General features: G+C 37.1%; 2 protein-coding genes across 8 annotated transcripts in view; one reads left to right on the top strand and one right to left on the bottom strand.

Annotated features, from left to right (window-relative positions):
- The window catches only part of ndrg2 (NDRG family member 2), a 69,200-nt gene that overhangs the window by 29,405 nt on the left and 13,451 nt on the right, over positions 1-26,344 (top strand). The gene's annotated exons all lie outside the window — the stretch shown is intronic.
- The window catches only part of LOC309492497 (uncharacterized protein), a 27,461-nt gene continuing 1,117 nt past the window's right edge, over positions 1-26,344 (bottom strand). Inside the window, exons 1-7 of one of the 6 annotated variants that reach the window (XM_082161513.1) lie at positions 26,179-26,344; positions 23,840-23,889; positions 23,061-23,202; positions 18,491-21,207; positions 10,660-17,725; positions 2,166-2,239; positions 1-1,711 (exon numbers count right to left, since the gene is read on the bottom strand). The exon at positions 26,179-26,344 is cut by the window's right edge and continues 1,117 nt beyond it. In XM_082161513.1, coding sequence (XP_082017639.1) covers positions 21,154-21,207; positions 23,061-23,202; positions 23,840-23,889; positions 26,179-26,344 — 412 coding nt within the window. In that variant the 3' untranslated portion in view covers positions 1-1,711; positions 2,166-2,239; positions 10,660-17,725; positions 18,491-21,153. Of the gene's footprint in view, positions 1,712-2,165; positions 2,240-10,659; positions 17,726-18,490; positions 21,208-22,359; positions 23,203-23,839; positions 23,890-26,178 lie in introns of those variants that run through there. The other 5 variants (XR_014203542.1, XR_014203544.1, XR_014203545.1 and 2 more) reach the window with 5 other exon arrangements.

Consider the following 26,344-nt stretch of genomic DNA (forward strand, 5'->3'; position numbering starts at 1 on the left):
CAGAGAGTAAGACATTTTATTTTTTTAAACAAATAACACAACTTTGGTTTTGCAAAACACGCAATTTTCCACATACAAAAGATCTTAAAAAATAGTTTTGTTCACTTAATCACACTTATACATCCAGTTATAAACAGCAATGCTTTCCTCAAACAAGCAAATATAGATTTAAGGGAACCTTCTTAAAACATGGGAAAAACAAATGACTGATCACTTTTAAAACTGATTCACTGATACTAACAGATTCACCAATGGACATTTCAAATCAGGGTGTTTTTATATTTTATTTTATTTATTTTTTACTTGTTGATGCCACTGACCCCTAAATATGATGTTCCCTTTGCGATTCTTTCAAATCTTTAAGACTTTCTTCTTACTTCTGCATTTATTTGATCAAAATACAGTAATGATGTGAAATACAGAACAGCATTTATCTGAAATAGAACTCTTTTCTATCATTATAAATGTCAATGTTGATCAATTTAATTCATCCTTTCTGGATAAAAGTAATAATCTCGTTTTCTTTTTTAAAGTCTTACTTGCACCAAAATTTTGAATGGTATTGCATCACGGTTTCCTAAAAAATCAATAATTGTGCTACAAATCAGAATTATTTTATATTAGAATGATTATTATCCTGATTTGTGAAGGATCATGTGACACTGAAGACTGGAGTAATGATGCGGAAAATTCAGCTTTGATCACAGGAATAAATTACACTTTACTATATATTCATATAGAACACAGTTCATTTCAATCATAATAATATTTCAAAATTTTTACTGTATTTTACAGTATTTTTGATCAAATAAATGCAGCCTTGGTGAGCATGAAGAGACTTCTTTCAAAAACATAAATAAGTATTTATTTATTTATTGTAAGCATTTAATGCGTACAATATTATCTGGAAAATACTATCTTTTAAGCTAAACGTAAAATATAACACCGCAACTGTGATTAATCTCATTACAGACCAGTTTTTAGTAAGCAGAATCAATTGGTAACAATATTACAAAATTATGTAAATGCTGTAAATCAAACGATTGAAAAAATAATGTGTTAAAGCAGGTGTAGACGTGACGACAGAAGTGATTCTGGATGATTGTGCTTTTCCTCTCGATATGAAGTAGAACTAACTCAGTTGTTGAGGGTTTGCTAGCGTGTGCAGCGCTGACCGTGATGTGATGGCGCCGTGTAAATGATCCCTGCGAAGTGAACGGGTGTACAGTGGACGACTGGGGCAGGTTTAACAGCAAACACTACTACGGTACACGCGACGATCACGTGAGCGCTCTCAGTCTGGAGCTGAACTTCACACCGTCCGTTTCTCCAAACGCTCTGAACGATGAACACCCTGAACTTCCTCACGCTGACACACAAGTTTCGTGAGTTTCTGACGCCTCCTCCGTGACAGATTCCCACAATGGCATTGATGTCGTCCTTATGTACAAAAGACTGGTGAGGATTCACACCACAAAGACGCGTTTTCTTCATATAATCGACCCAAGCGTGCGTCTTCGACGTGTCAAAGTTATATAGGAGAATGTGTTGGTTCATAAAAGCATGAAAAGCGTTTAGATTCGAGTGTCCATGACAGGGAGACGGCCAGCTAGAAAACATCTCGGGTTTATCGTCGATGGATGTGACGTTATTCAATCCTTCACTGGACACCAGAGTCACGAGGAACACGAGGAGAAACGCAGATCTCATCCTGAAAACACACACAGATGTTGATAAGAGAACAAACTCGAGGCTTTTCTACAATATAATAAAACTGTGAGCAGCAATTATATGGCCAAACACATCAACAGCATTTGCATTTTGCATTTAGGAATGATTACTTCACAGACTATGATGATATTCAACATTATTAATAGCTTTATAACTTTTGATAAATAATCTGGGGCAGTTTAGTTGAAGATTGGACAGACTTTAGTTCAAGTTTCAAAGTAATATTAAAAGATCTGAATGAATTTAGTTAAGAAAATAACTCTTAAAGTATTTTGACCAGATCCAAATGTGTTAAATATCCGATTAAAACTGCAGGACGAGTTTTAAAAAGTACATTTTCAATAGAATTTAAGTGTATATGTCATAGTTCAGATTTATTAGACTTTCTGAATTCATTATAACATGCAAGAAAATCTGAAATTCTGTCAGTTTACCTGTTTAGTTTCTGCAAGCCTCGACTGTTGAACGAGTCTCACTTCCCTCTTCAGTGATCGCTGGATGTCAAGTGCTGTCAAAGAAAAATGTGTCAAACTGCTTTAACAGTTTTTCTTCTCTTGTTTCCGACATCAGCATTTACTGCGATAACGTTCACTAGTGTTCAAACGCTCGGGTCAGAAAGTGTTTCTTAAAAGAAGTCTCTTCTGCTCACCGAGAGTGCTTTTAAATGATCAGAAATACAGTAAAAACAGTGAAATATTATTGCAATATTAAACTTTTAAAATGAACATTTTCAGCATCATTACTCCAGTCTTCAGTGTCACTTGATCCTTCAGAAATCAGTATAATGTGATGATCTGATGCTCAAGAAACATTTATTATTTTTTATCAATTTTGAAATCAGTTGTGCTGCTTCATAATTTTGTGAAAACTGTCAGTTTTTATTTGACATAGAATCTGTTGTAACATTATAAATGTCTTTACTGTCACTTTTGACAATTTAATGCATCCTAGATGGACAAATGTTAAAAAAAAATTAAATCATACTGACCCTAACATTTTGAAGAGAAGTAATGAATAGAAAGAACAGCATTTATTTTAAATATAAACATTTATAAATGTCCTTACTGTCACATTTGATCAATTTAAGGCATCCTTGCTGAATAAAAGTATCAATTTCTTATAAAAATAATCATTCTTACCCCAAAATATTGAACAACAAACCTCTATTCTGATTAAGTCAAACAAAAGATAAGTGTTTTATTACTAAACTAGCTCTGACTAAAGCTTTTACATAAGCTTAATAATTTAAGATGAGAGATTTAAGATAATATGAATCATCAGAGCAGAGGCAATAGAGGATCTTCAGTATCTAAACTGCAGGGTTTAGTTTTTGCACTGTATTTGAAGAGGATAAAGCTTTACCTGTGTGCCGTTCTTGAGCTCGTGCAAATGAAAGAGTCTCGATGAGTCTGAGCTGAAGTTCAGAAAGTGTCACTGCTCTGATATTTTTTTGGGTGAGGCGCGGGCGTGAACACAACCCAGTGTTTTTGGGGGAAATGCACCGGAAACCATTAAGCATTTTTGCCATTAGAATGTGCAACTATCGCATATTTTTACCGGGCAATACATATTTAAGCAGTAACTTCATTATTATCAAAATACTTTTACCATTAACTAACATTTTTTGTTGGGAAAGGGACACATTATCTTTCCTCAGATCTACATTTCTTATAAAAATAAAAATAAGGACCAGCGACAAGCATACTAGAGGCACAGCTAGAACGCGCAAGTGTTTTTGCCAGAATACTCTGTTCACCCTGTTATTTCATTGTTGTTTTTAGTCAAGGTAAGCCTATCTTCGATTCTATTGTTACTTTGTATTTTTAACTTCACATAATCCTGTATTTTAGAGAGACGCGTTGGCACAATTAACAACAGCCGCGAGTGAAAATTAAAATTATTGTTACATTTGCACTTAAGCCTTTGCTCCTAGCAGGTTGGAATTGCCACATTTTCGCGTTATTTACACTTAATTGCCCGACCGAAACAGCATCTGCAAGAATAGCTTTAAATAGAGACATTTCAGATCATTCCAGCAGGACCAGCGACAAGCATACTAGAGGCACAGCTAGAACGCGCAAGTGTTTTTGCCAGAATACTCTGTTCACCCTGTTATTTCATTGTTGTTTTTAGTCAAGGTAAGCCTATCTTCGATTCTATTGTTACTTTGTATTTTTAACTTCACATAATCCTGTATTTTAGAGAGACGCGTTGGCACAATTAACAACAGCCGCGAGTGAAAATTAAAATTATTGTTACATTTGCACTTAAGCCTTTGCTCCTAGCAGGTTGGAATTGCCACATTTTCGCGTTATTTACACTTAATTGCCCGACCGAAACAGCATCTGCAAGAATAGCTTTAAATAGAGACATTTCAGATCATTCCAGCAGGACCAGCGACAAGCATACTAGAGGCACAGCTAGAACGCGCAAGTGTTTTTGCCAGAATACTCTGTTCACCCTGTTATTTCATTGTTGTTTTTAGTCAAGGTAAGCCTATCTTCGATTCTATTGTTACTTTGTATTTTTAACTTCACATAATCCTGTATTTTAGAGAGACGCGTTGGCACAATTAACAACAGCCGCGAGTGAAAATTAAAATTATTGTTACATTTGCACTTAAGCCTTTGCTCCTAGCAGGTTGGAATTGCCACATTTTCGCGTTATTTACACTTAATTGCCCGACCGAAACAGCATCTGCAAGAATAGCTTTAAATAGAGACATTTCAGATCATTCCAGCAGGACCAGCGACAAGCATACTAGAGGCACAGCTAGAACGCGCAAGTGTTTTTGCCAGAATACTCTGTTCACCCTGTTATTTCATTGTTGTTTTTAGTCAAGGTAAGCCTATCTTCGATTCTATTGTTACTTTGTATTTTTAACTTCACATAATCCTGTATTTTAGAGAGACGCGTTGGCACAATTAACAACAGCCGCGAGTGAAAATTAAAATTATTGTTACATTTGCACTTAAGCCTTTGCTCCTAGCAGGTTGGAATTGCCACATTTTCGCGTTATTTACACTTAATTGCCCGACCGAAACAGCATCTGCAAGAATAGCTTTAAATAGAGACATTTCAGATCATTCCAGCAGGACCAGCGACAAGCATACTAGAGGCACAGCTAGAACGCGCAAGTGTTTTTGCCAGAATACTCTGTTCACCCTGTTATTTCATTGTTGTTTTTAGTCAAGGTAAGCCTATCTTCGATTCTATTGTTACTTTGTATTTTTAACTTCACATAATCCTGTATTTTAGAGAGACGCGTTGGCACAATTAACAACAGCCGCGAGTGAAAATTAAAATTATTGTTACATTTGCACTTAAGCCTTTGCTCCTAGCAGGTTGGAATTGCCACATTTTCGCGTTATTTACACTTAATTGCCCGACCGAAACAGCTGTACTCACTCAAGCGGTGAAAGCATTATCCGTATATCTGTGTAATTTGCGCGCTGTCGCGGAAGCGTCAGCGGAAGCGTTCAGCTCTCGTGTTCAGGCTCCTCGTGTGAAGACCGACTCGGGAAAAGACCAGCGACTCTACCTGCGCGACTCCACCGAGCAAGGACACCAGAAAGGCACTTACGTATCTCCTCTTCCCTTTCTCTTCCCTCTACTTACCTTATTGTTCACCTTAATCAACATGTGCTTTCAATACATTCCTGTTATCTCTCGGCACCGTCCTTTCATCACGCGCAATAGGCAGCGCAATACTGCCAATCTGCGTCCCATCCCCACATCCTCACATACTCCTCTCTCTCTTTCCGTGGGTCTATGGAATTGTCAGTCAGCAGTCAATAAAGCTGACTTCATTCCAGCCTTTGCATCTCATTCTACTCTTAGTATCTTGGGGCTGACTGAGACCTGGATTCGTCCAGAAGACTCAGCAACCCCTGCTGCTCTCTCTAGCAATTTCTCCTTCTCCCACTCCCCTCGCCAGTCTGGGAGAGGTGGGGGTACAGGGCTTCTCGTTTCTAACAATTGCAAATACTCCACGCTCTCTTCTCTATGCAACAACAACTCATTTGAATATCATGCTATTACACTTACAACCCCCATTAAAATCCATATTGTAGTCATTTATCGCCCCCCAGGTCAGCTGGGTAACTTTGTAGATGAGCTGGATGTGCTGCTGTCCACTTTCCCTGAGGACGGCACCCCACTTCTAGTCTTCGGTGACTTCAACATTCATCTCGAAAAGCCACATGCAACAGACTTCACCTCTCTCCTAGCCTCTTTCGATCTCAAACGACTCATCACCACAGCTACTCACAAATCAGGCAACCAACTGGACCTGGTTTACACACGCAACTGCACCACAGAAAACATCCTGGTGACACCTCTCCACGTTTCAGATCATTTCCTCATTACTTTCAGTCTACAACTCTCTACCCCTGCACCCCCACCCCCACCACCAGTCACTTTCAGACGAAACCTGCGCTCACTTTCCCCCTCCCATCTCTCCTCTGCCGTGTCATCCTCTCTTCCCCCACCCTCACAATTCTCATCTCTGGATGTGAATACCGCAACGGACACCTTATGCTCCACTCTAATCTCTTCTCTAGACATTATCTGCCCTCTCTCCTCCAGGCCAGCACGCACTACTCCCTCTAACCCCTGGTTATCTGAGGTTCTTCGGGAACACCGGACCAAACTCAGGGCAGCGGAGAGGAAATGGCACAAATCAAAAGACGCATCTGACCTGAGTATGTATCAATCTCTCCTCTCCTCCTTTTCTGTTGATGTTCATGCTGCAAAATCTTCATACTTCCACAACAAGATCAACAGCTCCTCCAACACACGATTACTCTTCAAGACATTCAACTCTCTCCTCTGTCCACCTCCACCACCTCCCGCCTCCTCCTTAACTGCTGACGATTTTGCGACCTTCTTCACCAACAAAACAACAGCTATCAGCAGTCAGTTCTCAGCTCCACACACACAGGAACCCAGACCGACCCCTTCCACAGCCAATACCCCTCTGTCCTCCTTTTCTTCGCTAACCGAGGAAGAAGTATCTACACTTCTCCTCTCCAGTCACCCTACCACCTGCACGCTTGACCCCATCCCCTCACACCTTCTACAAGCCATCTCTCCCACACTTCTACCATCACTCACACACATCATCAACTCATCCCTCCACACTGGCACCTTCCCTACAGCATTCAAGCAGGCTCGGGTTACTCCACTGCTCAAAAAACCAACGCTAAACACATCATTGGTAGAGAATTACAGACCTATCTCTCTCCTACCATTCATTGCGAAGACACTTGAAAGAGCTGTCTTCAACCAACTAACATCCTTCTTGTCTCTAAACAACCAGCTGGATGTCAACCAATCTGGCTTCAAGAAAGGACATTCAACTGAGACTGCATTACTGTCAGTCACAGAAGCCCTACGGATCGCAAAAGCTGCTTCCAAATCTTCAGTCCTCATTCTCCTGGATCTGTCTGCTGCCTTCGACACGGTGAATCATCAGATCCTTCTGTCCACCCTCTCATCACTGGGCATCACAGGAACTTCACTCCACTGGTTTGAGTCCTATCTCACAGGTAGGTCCTTCAAGGTCGCATGGAGAGGCGAGGTATCCAGAGCACATCAGCTGACCACAGGGGTTCCCCAGGGTTCAGTTCTTGGTCCCCTCCTCTTCTCCATCTACACCACATCACTGGGACACATCATACAGGCACACGGTTTTTCCTACCACTGCTATGCTGATGACACACAGCTCTTCCTCTCCTTTCAACCAGATGATCCCACAGTAGCTGCACGGGTCTCAAGCTGTCTGGCGGACATCTCCACATGGATGAAGGAACACCACCTGCAGCTCAACCTGGCAAAGACTGAGCTTCTCGTCCTCCCTGCCAATCCGTCTCTACAGCACGACTTCACCATCCAGCTAGAGTCATCATTAATCACCCCATCAAGATCGGTCAGAAATCTTGGAGTAACGTTTGATGACCAGCTGACCTTCACAGATCACATTTCAAAGACAGCTCGATCATGCAGGTTTGCACTGCACAACATCAGGAAGATCAGGCCTTTCCTAACTGAGCATGCAACACAACTTATCGTCCAGGCCCTGGTCATCTCTAGGCTTGACTACTGCAATGCCCTTCTGGCTGGACTCCCAGCATGTGCGACCAAACCCCTACAGATGATCCAGAATGCTGCAGCTCGTCTTGTCTTCAACGAGCCCAAGAGGGCCCACGTCACTCCTCTGTTCATCTCTCTGCACTGGCTACCTCTAGCTGCTCGCATCAAGTTCAAGGCTCTGACGCTTGCTTACAGAACTATCACAGGCTCAGCTCCCTCCTACTTTCACTCACTCCTACGAGTCTACATCCCTACCAGACACCTACGATCGGTCAACGAGCGACGTCTCGTGGTTCCATCACAGAAAGCCACAAAATCACTTTCCAGAACATTCTCATTTACAGTTCCATGCTGGTGGAACGCTCTCCCCACCCTCATCCGGAATGCAGAATCCCTGACAACATTCAAAAAACAGCTGAAAACCAATCTCTTCCGTGAACACTTAACCTTATAAAAAAAAAAAAAAAAAAAAAAATAAAAAAAAAAAAAAAAAAAAAAAAATATAAAAAAAAAAAAAATCCTTTCCCTTTGAAACATCACTTATCAGGCTTATGCTACTCTGAATAATACCAGAACTTCGTATTTTGAGCACTTCCTGCGTTGTTGTTGCTTTTGCCTCTTTATGATGACTCGCTGAACTTAGTCCTAATTTGTAAGTCGCTTTGGATAAGGGCGTCTGCTAAATGACTAAATGTAAATGTAAATGTACATTTTATAATCACTATGCAATAAAAATGTATTTATTCTACTATGAATCTGTCCATGACAGGGTGGACATATTGTATGGTTTTCTCGTATATTGTCAGCTTGTTAATTTATAAAAAGTGCTGGAGCTTGACCAATATGCATTTCTAACAGCCCTAATGTCTCCTTAATTCAACACATATGAAGTTAAATGGAAAATCTCCGATTTTTTGGGGGGGAAATTGTGAAGTCTCAAAGGCACTTTATGGTGATTTTGACCCATTAAGCAAAGTTTAGTTGCAGTTTTTTAAATCTTGGGAGATTCTGCCTGTGAAATTCACACTGTACCACAATAAAAATGAGAATAAAATAAAGTGACGTGTCTCTATAAACATGTGTATGTGAACTGACTTCACATTACATCCACTAGAAATCCCCAAAACACCAGCTGATTCAAACACACTTCAGACATGATGAAGAAAAGTGACATTGGTGACGCGTTTGAGACTCTTGATCTATGATATTCAGACATTTTAAGGTGTGAGAGTCTAAAACAGTTTCTTTGTATATCATACCTCAAAGATATTTCACGAGTTCACACGTACATGAAATCAGACGTAGTATTTTAAGCGTATTTGGTGTGGTGTGCTGTCCGAGAGAGGTCTCCGAGCTCGAAATTTGGCCCGAACCCAGAGTACTCCCCCTTTAACTGGGATAGAAACCAGCCGAGAGTGAGGTGATGGGATGAGGAGGGATGCTGAGAAACTTGTCGTGAGACAGAAGGTGAGGGAAGGCTATATTTATACCGGCTTCCTCTTGTGCTGATTGGTTGATTACCTGAACGTGCTCCTCCCGAACTTTGTTACATGAAACTTCATTTAAATGGATTTCACGAGAGAACAGATGCATTAATGCCTTTTGCAGATGCTTTTATTATAAGTGACTTACATTTCATTCATCCAAGCTATACATTTGATCAGTTTAAAACTGTGCTCTGCAGAGAAAGCTTTATTGAGATGCTTCTGGAATTATATCCACTTTAAACATGCATGTGGCGTTTTAAATAATTGTTAAAAGCAACATTTCATACAATATCTCCTTCCATGATGCTGTGTAATAGTAGCAAGGGTATGGTTTTTTGCCCTTTTCAATCTGTTGACCGTGATAGTGCACAGGTAGATGTTCCACACATTCAACAGTTACATAATATCTGGCTGTACGACATTTCACAATGATACACTCCCATTCTAACGTCTCTTTGGTAATGTTTTTGCTTTCAATCATGTACAGTTGGAAGAGCTCTGTACTTTTGTAATAGTTTTCCCCTATATTCTGGCCAGCACCATTGCAGATTTGTTCCACATTATCTATTGTGTCATCGATGAAGGATTGTACTGGAGTTCTGTCACAGAGAGTATTGTCCTCTAGGTGTTTCACCCAAGCAGTTTCATCATCTGTTTGAAACCCAGCTGGGAGAATGTGTTTTCGCTTGAACTCGTCGTATCGGTCATTGATCTGGGGATCAGCTCCATCACTGAGAGCCAGAATGAAGAGGAGCGAGAGAAGAGCTGATCTCATCCTGACAACAAGAGAAAAGAGCAGGATATGAAGGAAGACGTTTAGTATGAAAGCAAACACCAGCCTTAAGACCAGAAGGGAGTCGTGTTAGGGAAGTTACTCCATAAATTCATCAATATTTTCCAAATGGTTGACTTTTGAGGTCAGTTGAAGGACTTATTGGTCTTAAGGAAGTTCTGATTAATTCTTCTAGACCCAGATCAGACACTAGTGGCTTAACATACATTTTTTGGGTATATTCCTGTGATTACGTTATTTGAAATACTGTGAGTATTTGAGTATTTTCACAAATGAATGTCATTGACAGCATTTGAACTTTAAATACTCAACAGTAACAGTAAAACAGCAATATTGTGAAATATTATTACAATTTAAAATAACTGTTTTCTACCTAAATATATTTTCTAATATGATTTCTCAAGGATATAATATGATACTGAGAAATGGTTTCTGAAAATATATATTTTTTAATTCACCTAAAACAGTTATTTTAAATTGTAATAATATTTAATAAAACTACGCATTAAAACATTATTTATTATTCCAAACTTTTTTTAAGGGGTGCAGGTTTACCTTTGTGCCGTTCTTGAGCTTGTGTAAGTGGAAGAGTCTCGATGAGTCTGAGCTGAAGTTCAGAAAGCACCAGTCGTGTCTGAGACGATCTCTGGACTCTGATATTTATGTGTGGAAAACACCAGCCATGAGTCCAGAAGTGTGTCGTGTTTGGGAAGTTACTCCATAAGTTAATCAATATTTTCCAAATGATTGACTTTCAAGGTAATTTTAATGACTTATTGCCAAGTTCTGGAGCTTGTGGAAGTGGAAGAGTCTCACTGAGTCTGAGCTGAAGTTCAGAAAGCGTCGGCAGTGTCTGAGATTCAAGTGTTGCTGCATCTGTTAATAATATAGATGGGCTAAAGGCAGCTGTGCACATCACACTGAACAATGAGCTCGCATAAAACATAAACTGTTGAATTCGCTAAAAGTTTCTATTATTGCATGTGCAGTTTTTGGTAACTGGAGAGTTCTCCAGAAGTGAGACTAGTTTTGTGAGTTCAAATGATTTAATGACTTTATTCAACAATTTCTTCTCTTTCATGTTAGTGTCCTACGCTAGTAAACAGATAGTGGACATTTTGGGATATTGCATAAAAAAATCCCAAAATGCGCATAAATTCTAAAAATGCACATTAAAACGTTATTGCGAACACTATTATACATAGTGGTTTCTCCTACTGCATCAACTTCCATTTTTCTTAGTGATATTTAGTGCCAGTTTATCAGGAAGTGACAATTTTGTTCTCTTTGGCTCACTGGATGGAAACGCTGCTTTATTCACAAATATTTTATGCAATATTGAGCATAAGTAAAATTCGCCACTTTGGATGGAAACAGCTTTAGACTGTTAAAAAACAAGGGCAACGTATCTTCACTTCACTATAGAAGAATGAAACTGCGTTGAAATAACTGTTGACAAAAGGGAGGTGTGAAAATACTTTTTACATTTTTTTTTTTTTATTTATGCACCGAAAATGCGTTTCTTCCCATTAAGCACAATTTAGTTTTTGTATCTTTGAGATTCTGTCCTCATATCAAAAATGAGAATGAAACAATGATTCGAACACGTAGATTAGAGAATGTTAGAAAAGATCCTGCTTTAAATGTCTAAAAGCGCTACTTTTGGCATCTTTGTATATCGTACTACTTTAAAGATAATCAAACTAATTTCACAAAAGAACTGAGATGAGACATTAATGGATTTAGGCAGATGCTTTTATTCAAAAAAGCGACTTGCATTGCATTCAAGTTAATTTTATAATACTGAACTATAAAAATAAAGCCTTATTGAGATGCTAAACATGCATTTAGTATTTAAACATGTATTAAGCATAGCAATGTCAAAGCAACATTTCAAGCCTTATTTAGTTCTTCTAGATTGTTTGTCACAATTAAGAATTACATAATATTTGCCTTTCCTACATTTCCTACATTTCTAATCATACACTCAGTCTCGTTGATACTGTGAGATGGTAGAAGGGAAGATTATAAATGTTTGCATTCATCTTAGATTATGGTGCTTTTGACAAACATCATTTAGAGATGAAGTAGAACTGAACTATTTCTCAAAGATGTAAATAAAACAGATTATTGGAGTACATTTTACATTTCATTCCTTCAACTTCCAAATTTCATATTTAATTAATTGTGCTTCAGTGCTTGCCATTTCTTTGTAATTATTTGTGACATTTACTAGCAGTTTTCAAAATGTGAAAATGCAGTAAATTACAAAATAAATCCCACATACATTGAAGTGCACATGCTACTAACATCTGCTAAACTGTCTGAGGTTCGCAGGTCGGACCGGGTGAGGATGGTTTCGAACTAGATTGTGTCACATAGTGAACAGGCAAACAGTAGTTTTCAATGAGCTCACAAGTCAGAGTTATATAACGGTACTCATACTCGACTACAACTTCACACCGTCCATTTTTAAAAGCACTTTCAACAAAGAACACCCTGAACAAATCTTTACTGATGCACTGGTTTTGTGCGACTCTGTTGCCTCGTCCGTTGCAGATTCTTACTAAAGAAAAGGTGTCGCTTTTATGGAGGAAGATTTGTAAAGGTTCTCTGCCACAAAGCTTCGATCTTGTTAGGTAATCTTCCCAATATCGTTCCTGTAAGACGTGGAAACGACTCGAGAGCACGTGTCTGTGTCTAAACCTATTATATCCGTTGTTATCTAGAGATCTCTCGCAGGGTTGTACCCAGTTAGAAAACACCTCCGGTTCATTGTTGCTGAAACTGACGTTATTCGATCCATCACTGAGTGTGAAAAAGAGCACGAGAAGAACCGCCGATCTCATCCTGGACACAGAAGAGAGACAGACCTACAGATTCACTGTTAAAAAGATCATCAACTATTTCTTCAATGTAATGAATGCATACATAGGTTGTTTGCTCATTGCATTCTGGTTTTTAGGGCAGATAGCTTGAAAGATTATGAAGAGATTCACCAATATCTATAGCTTTATAAGTTTTGATTAGTATGCGGCACCTTTACCATGGAGAAATTTTAAATGCTATTTTCTCAAGGCTTTGTAGAAATGAACCAAACTCAATACAATTTTACAGGCAAATGGTTTTGAAAATCAAGATTTGTGATAATCTGAACCAGTTTTGTTGAAGATTTGACAAACTTTGTTCATCAGTATAATCAGTTAAAAATGGCAGGAAGGATTATGATTGACCTTGAAACACTCTAAGTATTCATAGAAATATACAATTTCTAATATAATATAATATAATATAATGTAATATAATATAATATAACATAAATCAATGACATGTTTTTGCCCATGATTTGTACAAATACTGTACATATATTTATTTATTAATGCCACCACTATGCTAAGTGTCATGACATTGCTTTTCTGTAAGCTCGATTCACTGTAACTATGGTAATTAGCACATTCCATCACAATTTCGAGGGCGTTTTAACTCCTACGGTGGCCGTATTATTCCAAGATTAACATGACTTCCAATTCGACTTCGTCCAATTGCGCCTTTAAAGGGCTGTTTACACCTGGCCACTTCATGCGTTTTCTCAGATCGGATAGCTATCTGATTTATCAAAACGATTCCATTTACACCTGGTCACATAAATGTGTTTTTGCGAAACGGATTTAAATCCGATCTTCAATTCCCGCGCTATATGCAGATTTAATGGAGTTCACGTCACCGAAAGCAACAGATATGAGCTGCATTTTATAGATCATCAGCTAAAATTTCAAAATCAAAGACCGCAATAAGAGAGAGCAGTAACAGCCCTGGCAAGATCATTTAGTTTCTTTACTTTTAATGATGATGATTGTGTGTTAAAGGTGAACTAAGTAACTTTTTTTACCTTAACTGAACAGCTTCGGAGTCATTGGAATGGTTATATTACTTATTTCGGGTTGAATGGTGGTCGTTTCGCACCCCCCTGGTGCCCGTGAGCGGAAAATACGCACTTGCAACTTTGAGCCGGCGGGCCGCCGGCCGCTACGTCAGGAAGTCTCGCGTGATATCAGGTCTCGCGATGTAAACAATTGCTTTACGGCCAAAAGAAATCTGCTAAAATGCGGTCATTATTGCGCTCCCTCACGCTGTCCGAACCCGAATGAAGAAGACGTTTTAAAGAATGTCCCTCTGCTTTGATGTCGTTGATCTACTAGCCTCTGGTGTCTGAGAATCAACAACGAGTTTTTACAACAGTGTTGTCAAATATCTATTCCGAAGCTGTGGGGGGAGCTCTAGAGAGAAACCTGCGAGCAAAAAGCGAGAATACAGCGAAGAAATCCCGAAGCTACTGAGTGCTGCTTTAAGCGTCTGCGACTTACTTTCACTTTGATTTGCGATAGTTTGCACGTTGGCTTAATGAATAGATGCTCAGCTTCTCATCTGCGGTGATGCGTGTTCCATAGCGTCGTCATATCTGGCTATAACATTACATATAGCCTATAACACGCTCTCACACGTTAATTTTTTTAGCATTTTTGGGAGGAGTACAATTTACATATGTGGTTTCAACAACCAGATGCATTTACACTTGTCCAGTTTCGTCTGGAATGCGTCTCAGATCTCCTCCTGAAGTGGTTTGAGCGATCGGATTCAAATCCGTCTCGAATGCGTTTCGGAGGGCATTTACACCTGGTCTTTTCACGATCGGATAGCTATCCGATCTGAGAAAACGCATGAAGTGACGTAAACAGCCCCTAAAACTATCACCTGTGATCCGTCGCAGCACAGATTTATGTTACAAGGTAAACAATACTTTTTCACCATTGACGTGAGGAGAAGTAACGCAAGTTATACTAGAGGTCGTTCTGGCGTTATGCACAACCATGCTATGGTTAGACAAGCAACTATAAAACTTTGAATTTACACAAATAGGCTGGATTACCTGCCGAGAAGAAAGCAGGCAACCTCGGCGTCCGTTTTAAAATCTTTGCTCCTCATGAGCTCTTTCCATCTGGGAAAAGTTACTCCAGTATTGACTTTGGTCTTGCTGATTTGCCTGTCGCATTGACGTTTTAATTCTCTCTTTCGCTTCCTTGGCGACTCTGCTACGTGTCCTCGAGAACAGGCATGATCCTCTATCAGCAATCTTTCAAATCTGCCGGCAGTCGTGAGTAATCTCCCCCTCGCATTCGTCTCTGTGTCACTGAGTGTAAAGCAGGAAAGGCGAAGCTTGAATTTACAGGTATGTCCCTCTTTGGCTAATGTAGTTTCAAGATGGAGGGGCAACATGGCGACCGGCATTCAAACCCCTCACCCGTATGTACTTTCAATGGCAGATTATAAACTTACGAGAATACTTTATTACTTGAAAGAAGTAAATATACATTAATGAGCACATATATTTTTGAAAGAACTAAGTGTTTTTTGCTAAGAATCAACAAAAAAAAAAAAAAAATACACAGTGTAGCTTTAAGATCGTGAGTGGTTGGCTTGTTAGGCCTAATATATTTGTATATCAGAGATTAAAAGTCGTGTAAATTAACGTAAAACGTATTATCATATATTGAAAAAGCATATATATTTATATATATCATTGTCCCAATTGCAGCAAAAGTGTTCTCAGGAGATACGTTATGGAAGCTCACTCACAAATATGCTCATCATCAAATGTACCCCTTCAATCCTCTAAAACTTCATCTGTAGTGGTTCATTTGTCCTCAGCATCACCTGCACTGTCCTCACTGCCATCTACAGCCACACCTGAGAGTCCTGAAGGACATCATGTGCCAATGTGTCTCTTATTTAGTTTTTAAATACGGAAGGTGTATAAAGGGTTTTCTTTATATTGTACTATTTGTATATTGTGTATTTGTACACATTTGTTAAATGTAAATTAACATTTACAATAAAAAATCATCTTAATGGTTTTTTGTTTGTTTTTAAATTGTATAGACCTAATAGTTCCTTTATATCCTTGATGGTCATTAGCTTTGCTGTTATATTGAAACAGTCTTTGCCTACTTGAGTGCCAAATAAATAATATAACATAATATTTCGATGAACGCAAGCTGCAAAATATAACTTTTGGGGAGAAATTTCTGGAAACATATTTCGACACATAATTTGTGTCGATTGCAAGTGACGTCACAGGCAGAGGAAGCGCTCGTGTCTGAGCGTGCAAGTGCAAGTCTGCAGCCAGACGCTATTGGACATAACACATGTATTATCTGAACAGTATGATTTACATTTGTTCTGTATTCAGATTCCCCTTTGTGTTTCTTGAGCTTGTGCAAATGAAAGAGTCCCGTTGAGTCTGAGCTGAAGTCTATAAGTGTCCTGGACTCATATTTACTGCTGGGTGGAAAATACGGCCTGTTTTTTTTTTTTTTTTTTTATGCACCGTAAATGTGTTTCTTGCCATCAAGCACAATTTAGTTGCAGTTTTTGTATCTTTGAGATTCGAACACATTGATGATTAAATGTTAGAAAAGACCCTGCTTTAAATGTCTAAAATAGATACTTTTGGCATCTTTGTCGTACTACTTTAAAAGCTTTTAAAATACTTTCACAAAAGAACTGAGATGAGACATTAATGGATTTAGGCAGATGCTTTTATTCAAAAAAGCGACTTGCATTGCATTCAAGCTATACATTCAACAAGTTCATTTTATAATACTGAACTATAAAAAAAGCTGTATTGAGATGCTAAACATGCATTTAGCATTTAAACATGTGTTAAGCATAGCAATGTCGATGGTAGAAGGGAAGATTATAAATTTTGGCATTCGACTTAGATTATTTTGGCAAACATCATTTAGAGATGAAGTACTGTATACTATTTTTGTTAAAGTTGTACATACAACAGATTATTAGAGTACATTTTACATGAAAATACTATTTCATTCTTTCAACTTCCAAATATTTACTTCATTATGCTTCAGTACTTGCCGTTTCTTTGTAATTATTTGTGAAATTTACTAGCAGTTTCTAAATGTGAAAAAAGTTTACAAAAATTGTAAACTTTGTGCTACTAAACCCCACACACATTGAAGTGCACATGCCTTAACATCTGCTAAACTATCTAAGGTCTGCAGGTCCGCCCGAGTCGGGATGGTCTACTTCTAGTTTGTCTCACATAGTGAACAGGCAAACAGCGGTTTCCAAGGACTTCACAAGACACAGTCACATAACGCTCCACAGACTGGACTGGACTCCGAACTACACACCGTCCATTTCTAAAAGCACTTGAAATAATGTACACCTTGAACTTTCTCCTACTGATGCACTGGTTTTGTGTGTCTTTGTTGCCTCGTCCGTTGCAGATTCTTACAACGCTATCGTCGTCGCTTTTACTGAGGAAGGATTGTACAAGTTCTCTGCCACAAAGATGCCTTCTTGTTAGGTAATCTTCCCAATCTTGTGCCCGTCTGGTGTTGAAACGACTCGAGAGCACGTGTCTGTGTCTAAACCTATTATATCCGTTGTTATCTCGAGATCTCTCGCAGGGTTGTACCCAGTTAGAAAACACCTCCGGTTCATTGTTGCTGAAACTGACGTTATTCGATCCATCACTGAGTGTGAAAAAGAGCACGAGAAGAACCGCCGATCTCATCCTGGACACAGAAGAGAGACAGACCTACAGATTCACTGTTAAAAAGATATTAAACTATTTCTTCAATGTAATGAATGCATACGTAGGTTGTTTGCTCATTGCATTCTGGTTTTTAGGACAGATTGCTTGAAAGATTATGAAGAGATTCACCAATATCTATAAGTTTTGATTAGTATGCGACACCTTTACCATGGAGAAATTTTAAATGCTATTTTCTCAAGGCTTTGTGGAAATGAACCAAACTCAGTAACATTTTACAGGCAAACGGTTTTGAAAACTAAGGTTTGTGATAATCTGAACCAGTTTTGTTGAAGATTTGACAAACTTTGTTCATCAGTATAATCAGTTTAAAATGGCAGGAAGGATTATGATTGACCTTGAAAAAAATCTAAGTATTCATATATAAGGCCATGGTTTGTACAAATACTGTACATATATTTATTTACGTATGCCATCAGTTTGCTAAGTGGCATTACATTGCTTTTATCTAATCTCAAATCACTTTAAGTATAATTAGCAAATTTAAAAATGTTAACTTTAATTTGATGATTACTTTTATCAACACAGACAAATTTGTATCAGATCATATTAAAGCTGTAGGACGAGTTCGGAAAAGTACAGAATTTGGTTTCTAGTCCATTTGGTTCAAAAGTTATAGCAGAAATAGTTATTAGCTTAATAGTTCATTAGTGCTCACACTGTGTCACCAGTGCTCGACTGCAAAACATAAAGATTCTGTGCAAAAATTACAGACCATACATATTTACAGCAAATATCATGTCAGTTTACCTGTTTAGATGTTAATAGAGTCTCAACGAGTCTCAGTTCTTCAGTATTCTGTGCTGTGAAAGAATAACAATGTGTGAAACTGTTTTAACAAGGTTTCTTCTCTTGCGAACGTTAGTGTGTTTGACGTCAGCATTTCCTGCAATGTAGACTTCAGTGTGTGATCATTCAACCCTGGTGAAGTTTAATCTTTTAGAACTAATTGAACTCGTGCTATAGCTTTTATGTGAATCCATACTATCTTGATGCAAATGATCCTATTGTATCTATGTACTAGAATAACATTTTAAAACAGATGCATCGTAAATCATCCTGTTGAAGTTTGAACTGCATTTGAACAGGATTTATTTGTGTGCCATTATTGAGCTCGTACAAATGAATAAGTATTTTTGAGTCTGAGCTGAAGGTCAGAAAGCGTCACTGATATTACTATTAGGCCGAGGAGTGAAAATACACCCTGTTTTTGTACAGCAAACTTCATACATATCAAAAAATCACCATAACACCATCTGATTCAAACATATTGACACTTCAAACATGATCAAGAAAAATGACATTAGAGAGGAGAAAAGATCCTGTAGTGTCCAATTAATGATGCTCAGATGTTTGATTTTATGTGACTAAAAGAGACGCCGCTTCATGTCACACCTGAAAGATAATCACAAATAATTGAATCACAAAGAACAGAGATTAAACTAAACTGTGCTCTGCAAAGGTAGCCAGTATGAATAGCCTGAAAAAGTATTGAACTCGATACCCAGCCCTATGCATAAAAGTCGAAATTATGACTTTATTATGACTAAAACAAAATAATACGGTTAAAAAGTTAAAATGATGACACACTAAGTCAAAATTATGACTTTACATACTTAGAGCAAGTGTATAAAAGAAGCACATTCATCATTTTGATCAAATTAATATCTAGTGTTGAATGTTAATCTTTATCCATTAAGTAGCCATATATATTGCATAAATGAATGACATTAACCAATAGAGTGGGCAGCTATAAAGCTATAAAGCTCACGTTTGCAGTCACAGCTGGGGATTTTTAGTGGATGTATGAAATCAAGTTCATATAAAAAATCACAATCTATCATCATAACTGTCTTCATTTCAACACTAGGATTATTATTGCATATAGAAAAAGTAATCTGCGTTACACAATGTGTTTACGAGCTGTAAAAACTTAGATATATACTAGATAAATAACTAGATAATAATATCATCACATTTTTTTATGAATAGATTTTTTATATTTCTGTCATTTGAACAGAATGCAGGTTTAACTTTGTGTTTTCTTTATTTCATCTGCAACAACTTTTATAAAGATCCGTTTGGCCATTAACTATTAAATGCATCATTATGCATTAATATGAGGAGAGTCTCCGCATGAAAGACCCACGACTGCAGATCAACGTGCTTCTGCATTTCTCTCCGATACAGTAGGAAATTAAAGTAGATTAAATGTGGAGGATTTTATCTTTGACAAGATGATTGACAGGTCAGTTTACGTGACAGTATGCGTGTAACTAAGCGACAGAGAGCAACCATTAAAGATGCTATTGTATGACATGATAGTATGTCCCAAAGCTTGTCTACTCTTCTGCTACACACTTAAAAGTATCTACGTTTTCTTCACTAAAAGAGTAGCCTACACACTTCTAGAGCGTAGTATAATAGGCGAATATAGACGCAGCAACACCCATTCTCTTTGTTGTGCGACTTTGTTGTCCGTCAGAGCGGATCTACACGGATCTTCCGCACATGGAGGGAATGACTGCTAACCCTTATCTCTCCTCCTCATCTCAACCTCTTTCACCCACACTGTCAGGGTTTGTGTTGATGAAAGTAGCGAGGACTCAAATGTAGAGCAATGGGCTTTTGTTAGTGATGGGACGGTTGATACCGGGGCTCCGATCCTCTGACGCAGTTTTTCAAAGCACTATTGTATCACACACTGTACCGGTGCTTGTATCGAAATGACAATTCCACGTGATTGATGACGTTTGACGACTCGAAAGTCATGCAGTATCGGAAGGTCGGGACAGCTGGTTTAAAAAAAATTGCCACTTTGCATGAATCGCGACCTCATCTGATGCTTAAAAATGGAAATTATTATGGAGGAGGCAATTTTTTTAATGTTTTAACACTACACTTCCCTATAACATAATTTATATATATATAAAAAAAAATAAAAAAAATAAAAAAAAATAAAAAACAGAACACCCGAAATATCTTTTCAATTTCAATTACTAGCCTATAATTATGATCACATAATTGTATATTTTATATTATTGATCAATATGTGAATCCGTTGACCAGGCTACACATGACACGAGTTGTGGTCTCATTGGCACAAATTAATTTAGATGAGATTAGATAGAACTGTAATGATCCCACACTTGTATGTCACAGACATTTTCTGCTCTGCTGTGATTTATGGTGGAGAAAACAAGTCTGACCACCAGATGTCACTAATGTGCATTGTGTTAAAAGCTTCGAGTAATCAACCTTTTTTTTTTTTGACACAATTTGATGAAAGCCTCAAATGCTTCAGAAAGCCTCAGTTTCCCATCACTAGGTTTTATTAAGCATAAAAAAAATTATAAAAAAAAAAACCCTGTGGGGGAAAGCAAGACAGGCAGCAAGACTTCACAAGAACTGGACTATACAGGAACAGGAAACATGAGGGACGACGGTCCAGCACAGGACAGCAAACACTAGAATACATAGGGAGAACAAAACAAAGCAGGTAACGACGTAGGACAGGTGGGGCAAATCAACCAATAATCAGGTAACAAGATGGGCGGGGTTAGACAATCGACAGGAGCTTCAACTTTAACTTCTACATTTCCAGAACTGTTTATTTCACACCTACATAATGAGTTGTTCTGCAGTAAACTGCACTCACCGATTCTGCGAGTGAGGGCGGGACCTTGATATCACGACTCTTTAAAATTAAAACACTAGGACAGCTGTCAATCATGATGTCACATCAGATTTTTATTAAGACAAAAGAACCGAATGAGCCCATTCTAAATGTCAAAGTTTGCTGAAGTAATCCTTGAAGAACTTCAACAGTTAGAATCGCCTCAATGACTGAATTCAATAACCGGTCCAAATATGCTCACTGGCTCATTCAGACGTGCGTCTTGTGTCATCAGGCCTGTAACTAAAGTTCGATTCAGTTTGATTATGTAAACTAGCTTGACTGGTTATGAGCTCAAAGACTGATTCGTTCAAGAATCGGACATCACTAGAGCAGAACTGACTTCATTCATGCACTAAAATCACCAAAACATGATTCAACACACTTTCTGAATTCATTATAACACAGTCACAAATTAGTGACAATTTACCTGAGAACTTAAAAAAATGCAATCCTTTAGAGATTTTTAGTCTTACTGACCTCTCCAACAATGCTTAGATATTTTGTGATGTGAAAGCATAAAAACTGTGTGAAACTGTTTTACCTGTGTTTGTTCTCATGCAAACAGTTTGTATTTGACATCAGCATTTGCTGTACTGTAACGTAGTAATAATTTATCCTGGATAATAATAATCCTGAATATTTGAAGTCAACATATATATATATATATATATATATATATATATATATATATATATATATATATATATATATATTTTTTATAACTAAACTCTTACTAAAGCTTTTGAATAAATACGCTTCATATCTTGATGTGATGAATCCTCCAGACATTTTCTGAACTTACATTTACATTTTAAACTGCAATTGTGAAGTGTACAGTTTTTCCCTTGTGCTGTCGTGCAACTTTGTGAAGTTTGTGCAAATGAAAGGGCCTCATATAGTCTGAGCTGGAGTTAAGACAGCATCAACCGAGTCAGAGATGCTCACTTGACTGATATTTATTGAGTTGAACAGAGTTTTGCTTTAGTGTTTTGTATTCAGATTGTATCAGTTCAAAAATCATGAAGAAAATGATGCAAGCGAAGAGAAAAGATTCTGCAGCAAGTTTAAATGTCCCATTGTTGATGGCCATGTACTGTATGTCATATCATAAGATCATCAAAACAGAGATGATTCATTTACAGTAAAAGCGACTTGCATTGCATTCGAGCTATACATTTGATCAGTTTGTTTTATAATACTGAACGGTGCTTTGCAAAGACAACTTTTATTGAGATGTTTCTGTAATTATATCCAACTTAATCATTTATGTATAGTAGTATAGGTTTTTTAATGTATGATTGAAAGCTAGTTATTGTTCTACAGTCCCATTCTCTGATAGCAACGACCTTCAGTAGTCCCGTTGTATTGTCCATGATAGTGCACAGGTAGATTGTTCTCACAGGCAACAATTACAAGATATCTGCCTGTTGTACAGTTATTAATAATACATGTCTGTCTTGTTCTCCTATATCTGGTGACAACATACACTCTCATGCGATTTGCACTTCTGTAATAGTTAGCCCTCATGTAGATGCCATTACCATTGCAGATACTTATAATATCTGTCTCCCGCTCCTGAATGAAAGATATATCGGTTGGGTTTTTATTGTCACAGAGATAATTGTTCACTAGGTGGTTTACCCAGTTATTTTCCACCCCAGTACTGAAGTTCATTGGGAGAATGTGTTTTTGCTTGAACTCGGCGTATCGGTCAATGTTCTGGCGATCCGCTCCATCACTGAGAGCCAGAATGAAGAGGAGCGAGAGAAGAGCTGATGTCATCCTGAAAACAAGAGAAAAGAGCAGGATAGAAAGGAAGAAGTTTAGTAAGAGAGCGACCACCAGCCGTGAGACCAGAAATACTGATATATATATATATATATATAATTTTTGTTTTATAATTTTTGAAAAATATATTTGTTGAAGATCAGACAGACTTTGTTATAAATAACAGTAAGAAAAAATACCCCTTTTCTAATAAAATGTAATATTTGTACAGCTCTCCTGTAAGCTCAATGCAACGGTATGCTAAATAGCAAATTTCAAGTTTTAACTTTAGCTCGATGATGATTTTTACCAGCACAGTCTGAAGAAGATCTGAGCCAAAGTTGTAGCAGATCATATTAAAGCTGGAAAAAAATAATGTTTTCAACAAAATTTCAAATCTTAGAGAATTTGATTTTAGTGTATTTGTTTTAAATATTTTCAACTAAAATAGTTTTTTTCAACTAAAATAAAACATACAGATTCAGTAATTGCAAACCTCTTGCTACTACATCTAATTGGCAATTGGCCAGAAATAACTAACCATACGCTCTCACAATAAGCAGGTATGTCATAAAACACATGTATAGAGTATATCGAAACACTTTCTGAATTCATTAAAACATAAAACTTAGTCACAAATGATGTCAGTTTACCTGTTTAGAATCTGCTTAACAAGTGTCAGTTCCCTCTTCAGTATCTTGTCCTGTGAGAGAATAAAAATGTGTTAAATATGTGAAGTTGTTTTAACAAGGTTTCTTCCCATGCGAACCATGTGTGTGTATCAGCATTTTCCTGCAGTGAAACATGCAGTATGTGATCATTCAAACCTGGTTACATATAATCTTTTATAACTAATCTAACTCATACTAAGGCTTTTACATAAAACCGGATGTCTTGATGCAAAGGATCCTATTCTATACTAGAATGAAAATTAGACAGCGAACACCAGCCGTGAGAACGAAATTGTTGGGGACATTACTACATGAAGTCATCAACATTTTCTAAATAAGACTTCTGACTATATTTAGATATTTTTAATGACTAATTGAACTAATTGATTTTTTTCAACTATACATTTTACTGTAATTTGATTATTATTTTGCTTTGCATCATTCCATACAGCACCCTTAATTGTTTATCTTTTTAATATACTATTTTTCTACTATTTATTGATATTTTTATTTGTCTTTTATCTTTATATTATCAGTTTTTGTGATTTGTTGTGATTTTGTCATTTTAATTAATGTTTTTTTTTTTGGGGGGGGGGGTCTAATTAGCTTTAATTAAAAAAAATCAGTTTTTAGTACTTCAATTGAAACTTATTTAATTTATTTCAAATTTACATTTTTTAATTCAAATTTTTTGCATTTTCAATCTAATATTTATGGAAGCCCATTTCTGCCACGAAAAAAATATTACTTAAAATGTTGAATTTATTGTATTGAAAATCTGATTGTTTTGAAAATCTGAATTATGAGATTAAAAAGTTGAAACGATGACATACTAAGTCGAAATTATGACATAAAAAGTCGAAATTATGACTTTAAATAGGGGAGAGCGGGGCACAACCTAACACTTTTTGACTTTCTCAGTTTGTGTAAATCTACTTATGGTTCAGAGTATTTATTTTTTCCCACATTAATTTCCCACATGTCTAGTACAATTATGTGGTTTTGTTTTATTAATACAGTATATACTTTTTTCTTGATATACCCCGAAAGAATGGAAGTGAAAAGTGACAACATGCCCCATAGGTGGGGTACATTGTAACATGTGTGGGGCACATTGTAACATAACACATGACAGCTTAAAATGTTATCTGATCTAATAAAAAAAATATATACAAAACAAACTAAAATATTTTCTAAATAAAATACAATTAAAAAACGTTTTCATATAAAATAATGGCAATTTTTAATAATTAAATATATATATATTTTTTGAGTTTTGACTACGAACACATGAAAACACAGCTATACAACATAGTTCAAAACAAATAAATAATTAGTCATTTCTGAACATTGACTCTCAGTCTTTATTCACCTTTTTCTCACGTTTTCTCAATAAAATTAATAAAAGTATAGAATATAATAGCATATTTCTAATAGGGGCTCATTGTAACGCAGTGTGACAACATGCCCCGCCTGCACAACTGGGGTTTAAACCCTGCTAGTGTCTTCTGCTAGTTAGCGAAGCATTAAATAACTATCTCAACTGTTAAATAACATCTTGGAGATTAAAATAATATCAGATTTGTCTTATTTTAAATAAACACAAAAAATAGAGATGAAAAATTAACTTAAGTAAGAAATATACTTTTGCTATGGTTTAATAAATGTCTATGGATATCTTCCAAAAAAATAAATAATTTTGGCGGAATTTTTTTTTCTATATAGTGTTGATATGGCAACTAGTAAATACACAAAGTTTCGTCATCCAAGCATGTGCGGAAGTATTTAAAACAAGCGTGTTACAACTAGCCCCGCGTTAGGTTGTGCCCCGCGCTCCCCTACTTACTAGTGCAAGTGCGTAAAAGATCCACATTCATAATTTTGATCAAATTAATATCTACTGTTGAATGTTAATTTTGAACGTCATCCATTAAGTAGCCATATACTAGGCTACTTACATGGATTAAGGACATTAATCAATAGAGTGGGGAGCTATAAAGCTAATTTGGATATTAAATCTGATTGTGATTCATTAGATCGAGTCTCAAATGCTGCAGGATCTTGTCTAACATTCACGTTTCACGTTAGCAGTCATAGCTGGTGATTTTTAGTGGACGTATGAAGTCAAGTTCATGTAAAAAAAATCACACAATCTATCATCAACTGAGAAAAAGTAATCTGCTTTACACGTGTTACACCGAATGAGCTGCAAAAACTTCAACCATGTACATTACATTCACCAAATAACTAGATAATAATATTATTATATTTTGTATCATTTTTTCACATTTTTCAGTCATTTGAACAGGATGCAGGTTTACCTTTGTGTCGTTCTTGAGCTGGTGTAAATGAAGAGTCTCGATGAGTCTGAGCTGAAGTTCAGAAAGCACCAGTCGTGTCTGGATCACGATCACTGGACTGATATTTATTGATGGCAGGTGTGAAAAGCACCGTGTTTCTTGGAAATGCACCGCAAACACATTTTTT

The sequence above is a fragment of the Leuciscus leuciscus genome (assembly GCF_965113295.1).
Source record: "Leuciscus leuciscus genome assembly, chromosome: 2".
Taxonomy (NCBI): Eukaryota; Metazoa; Chordata; class Actinopteri; order Cypriniformes; family Leuciscidae; genus Leuciscus; species Leuciscus leuciscus.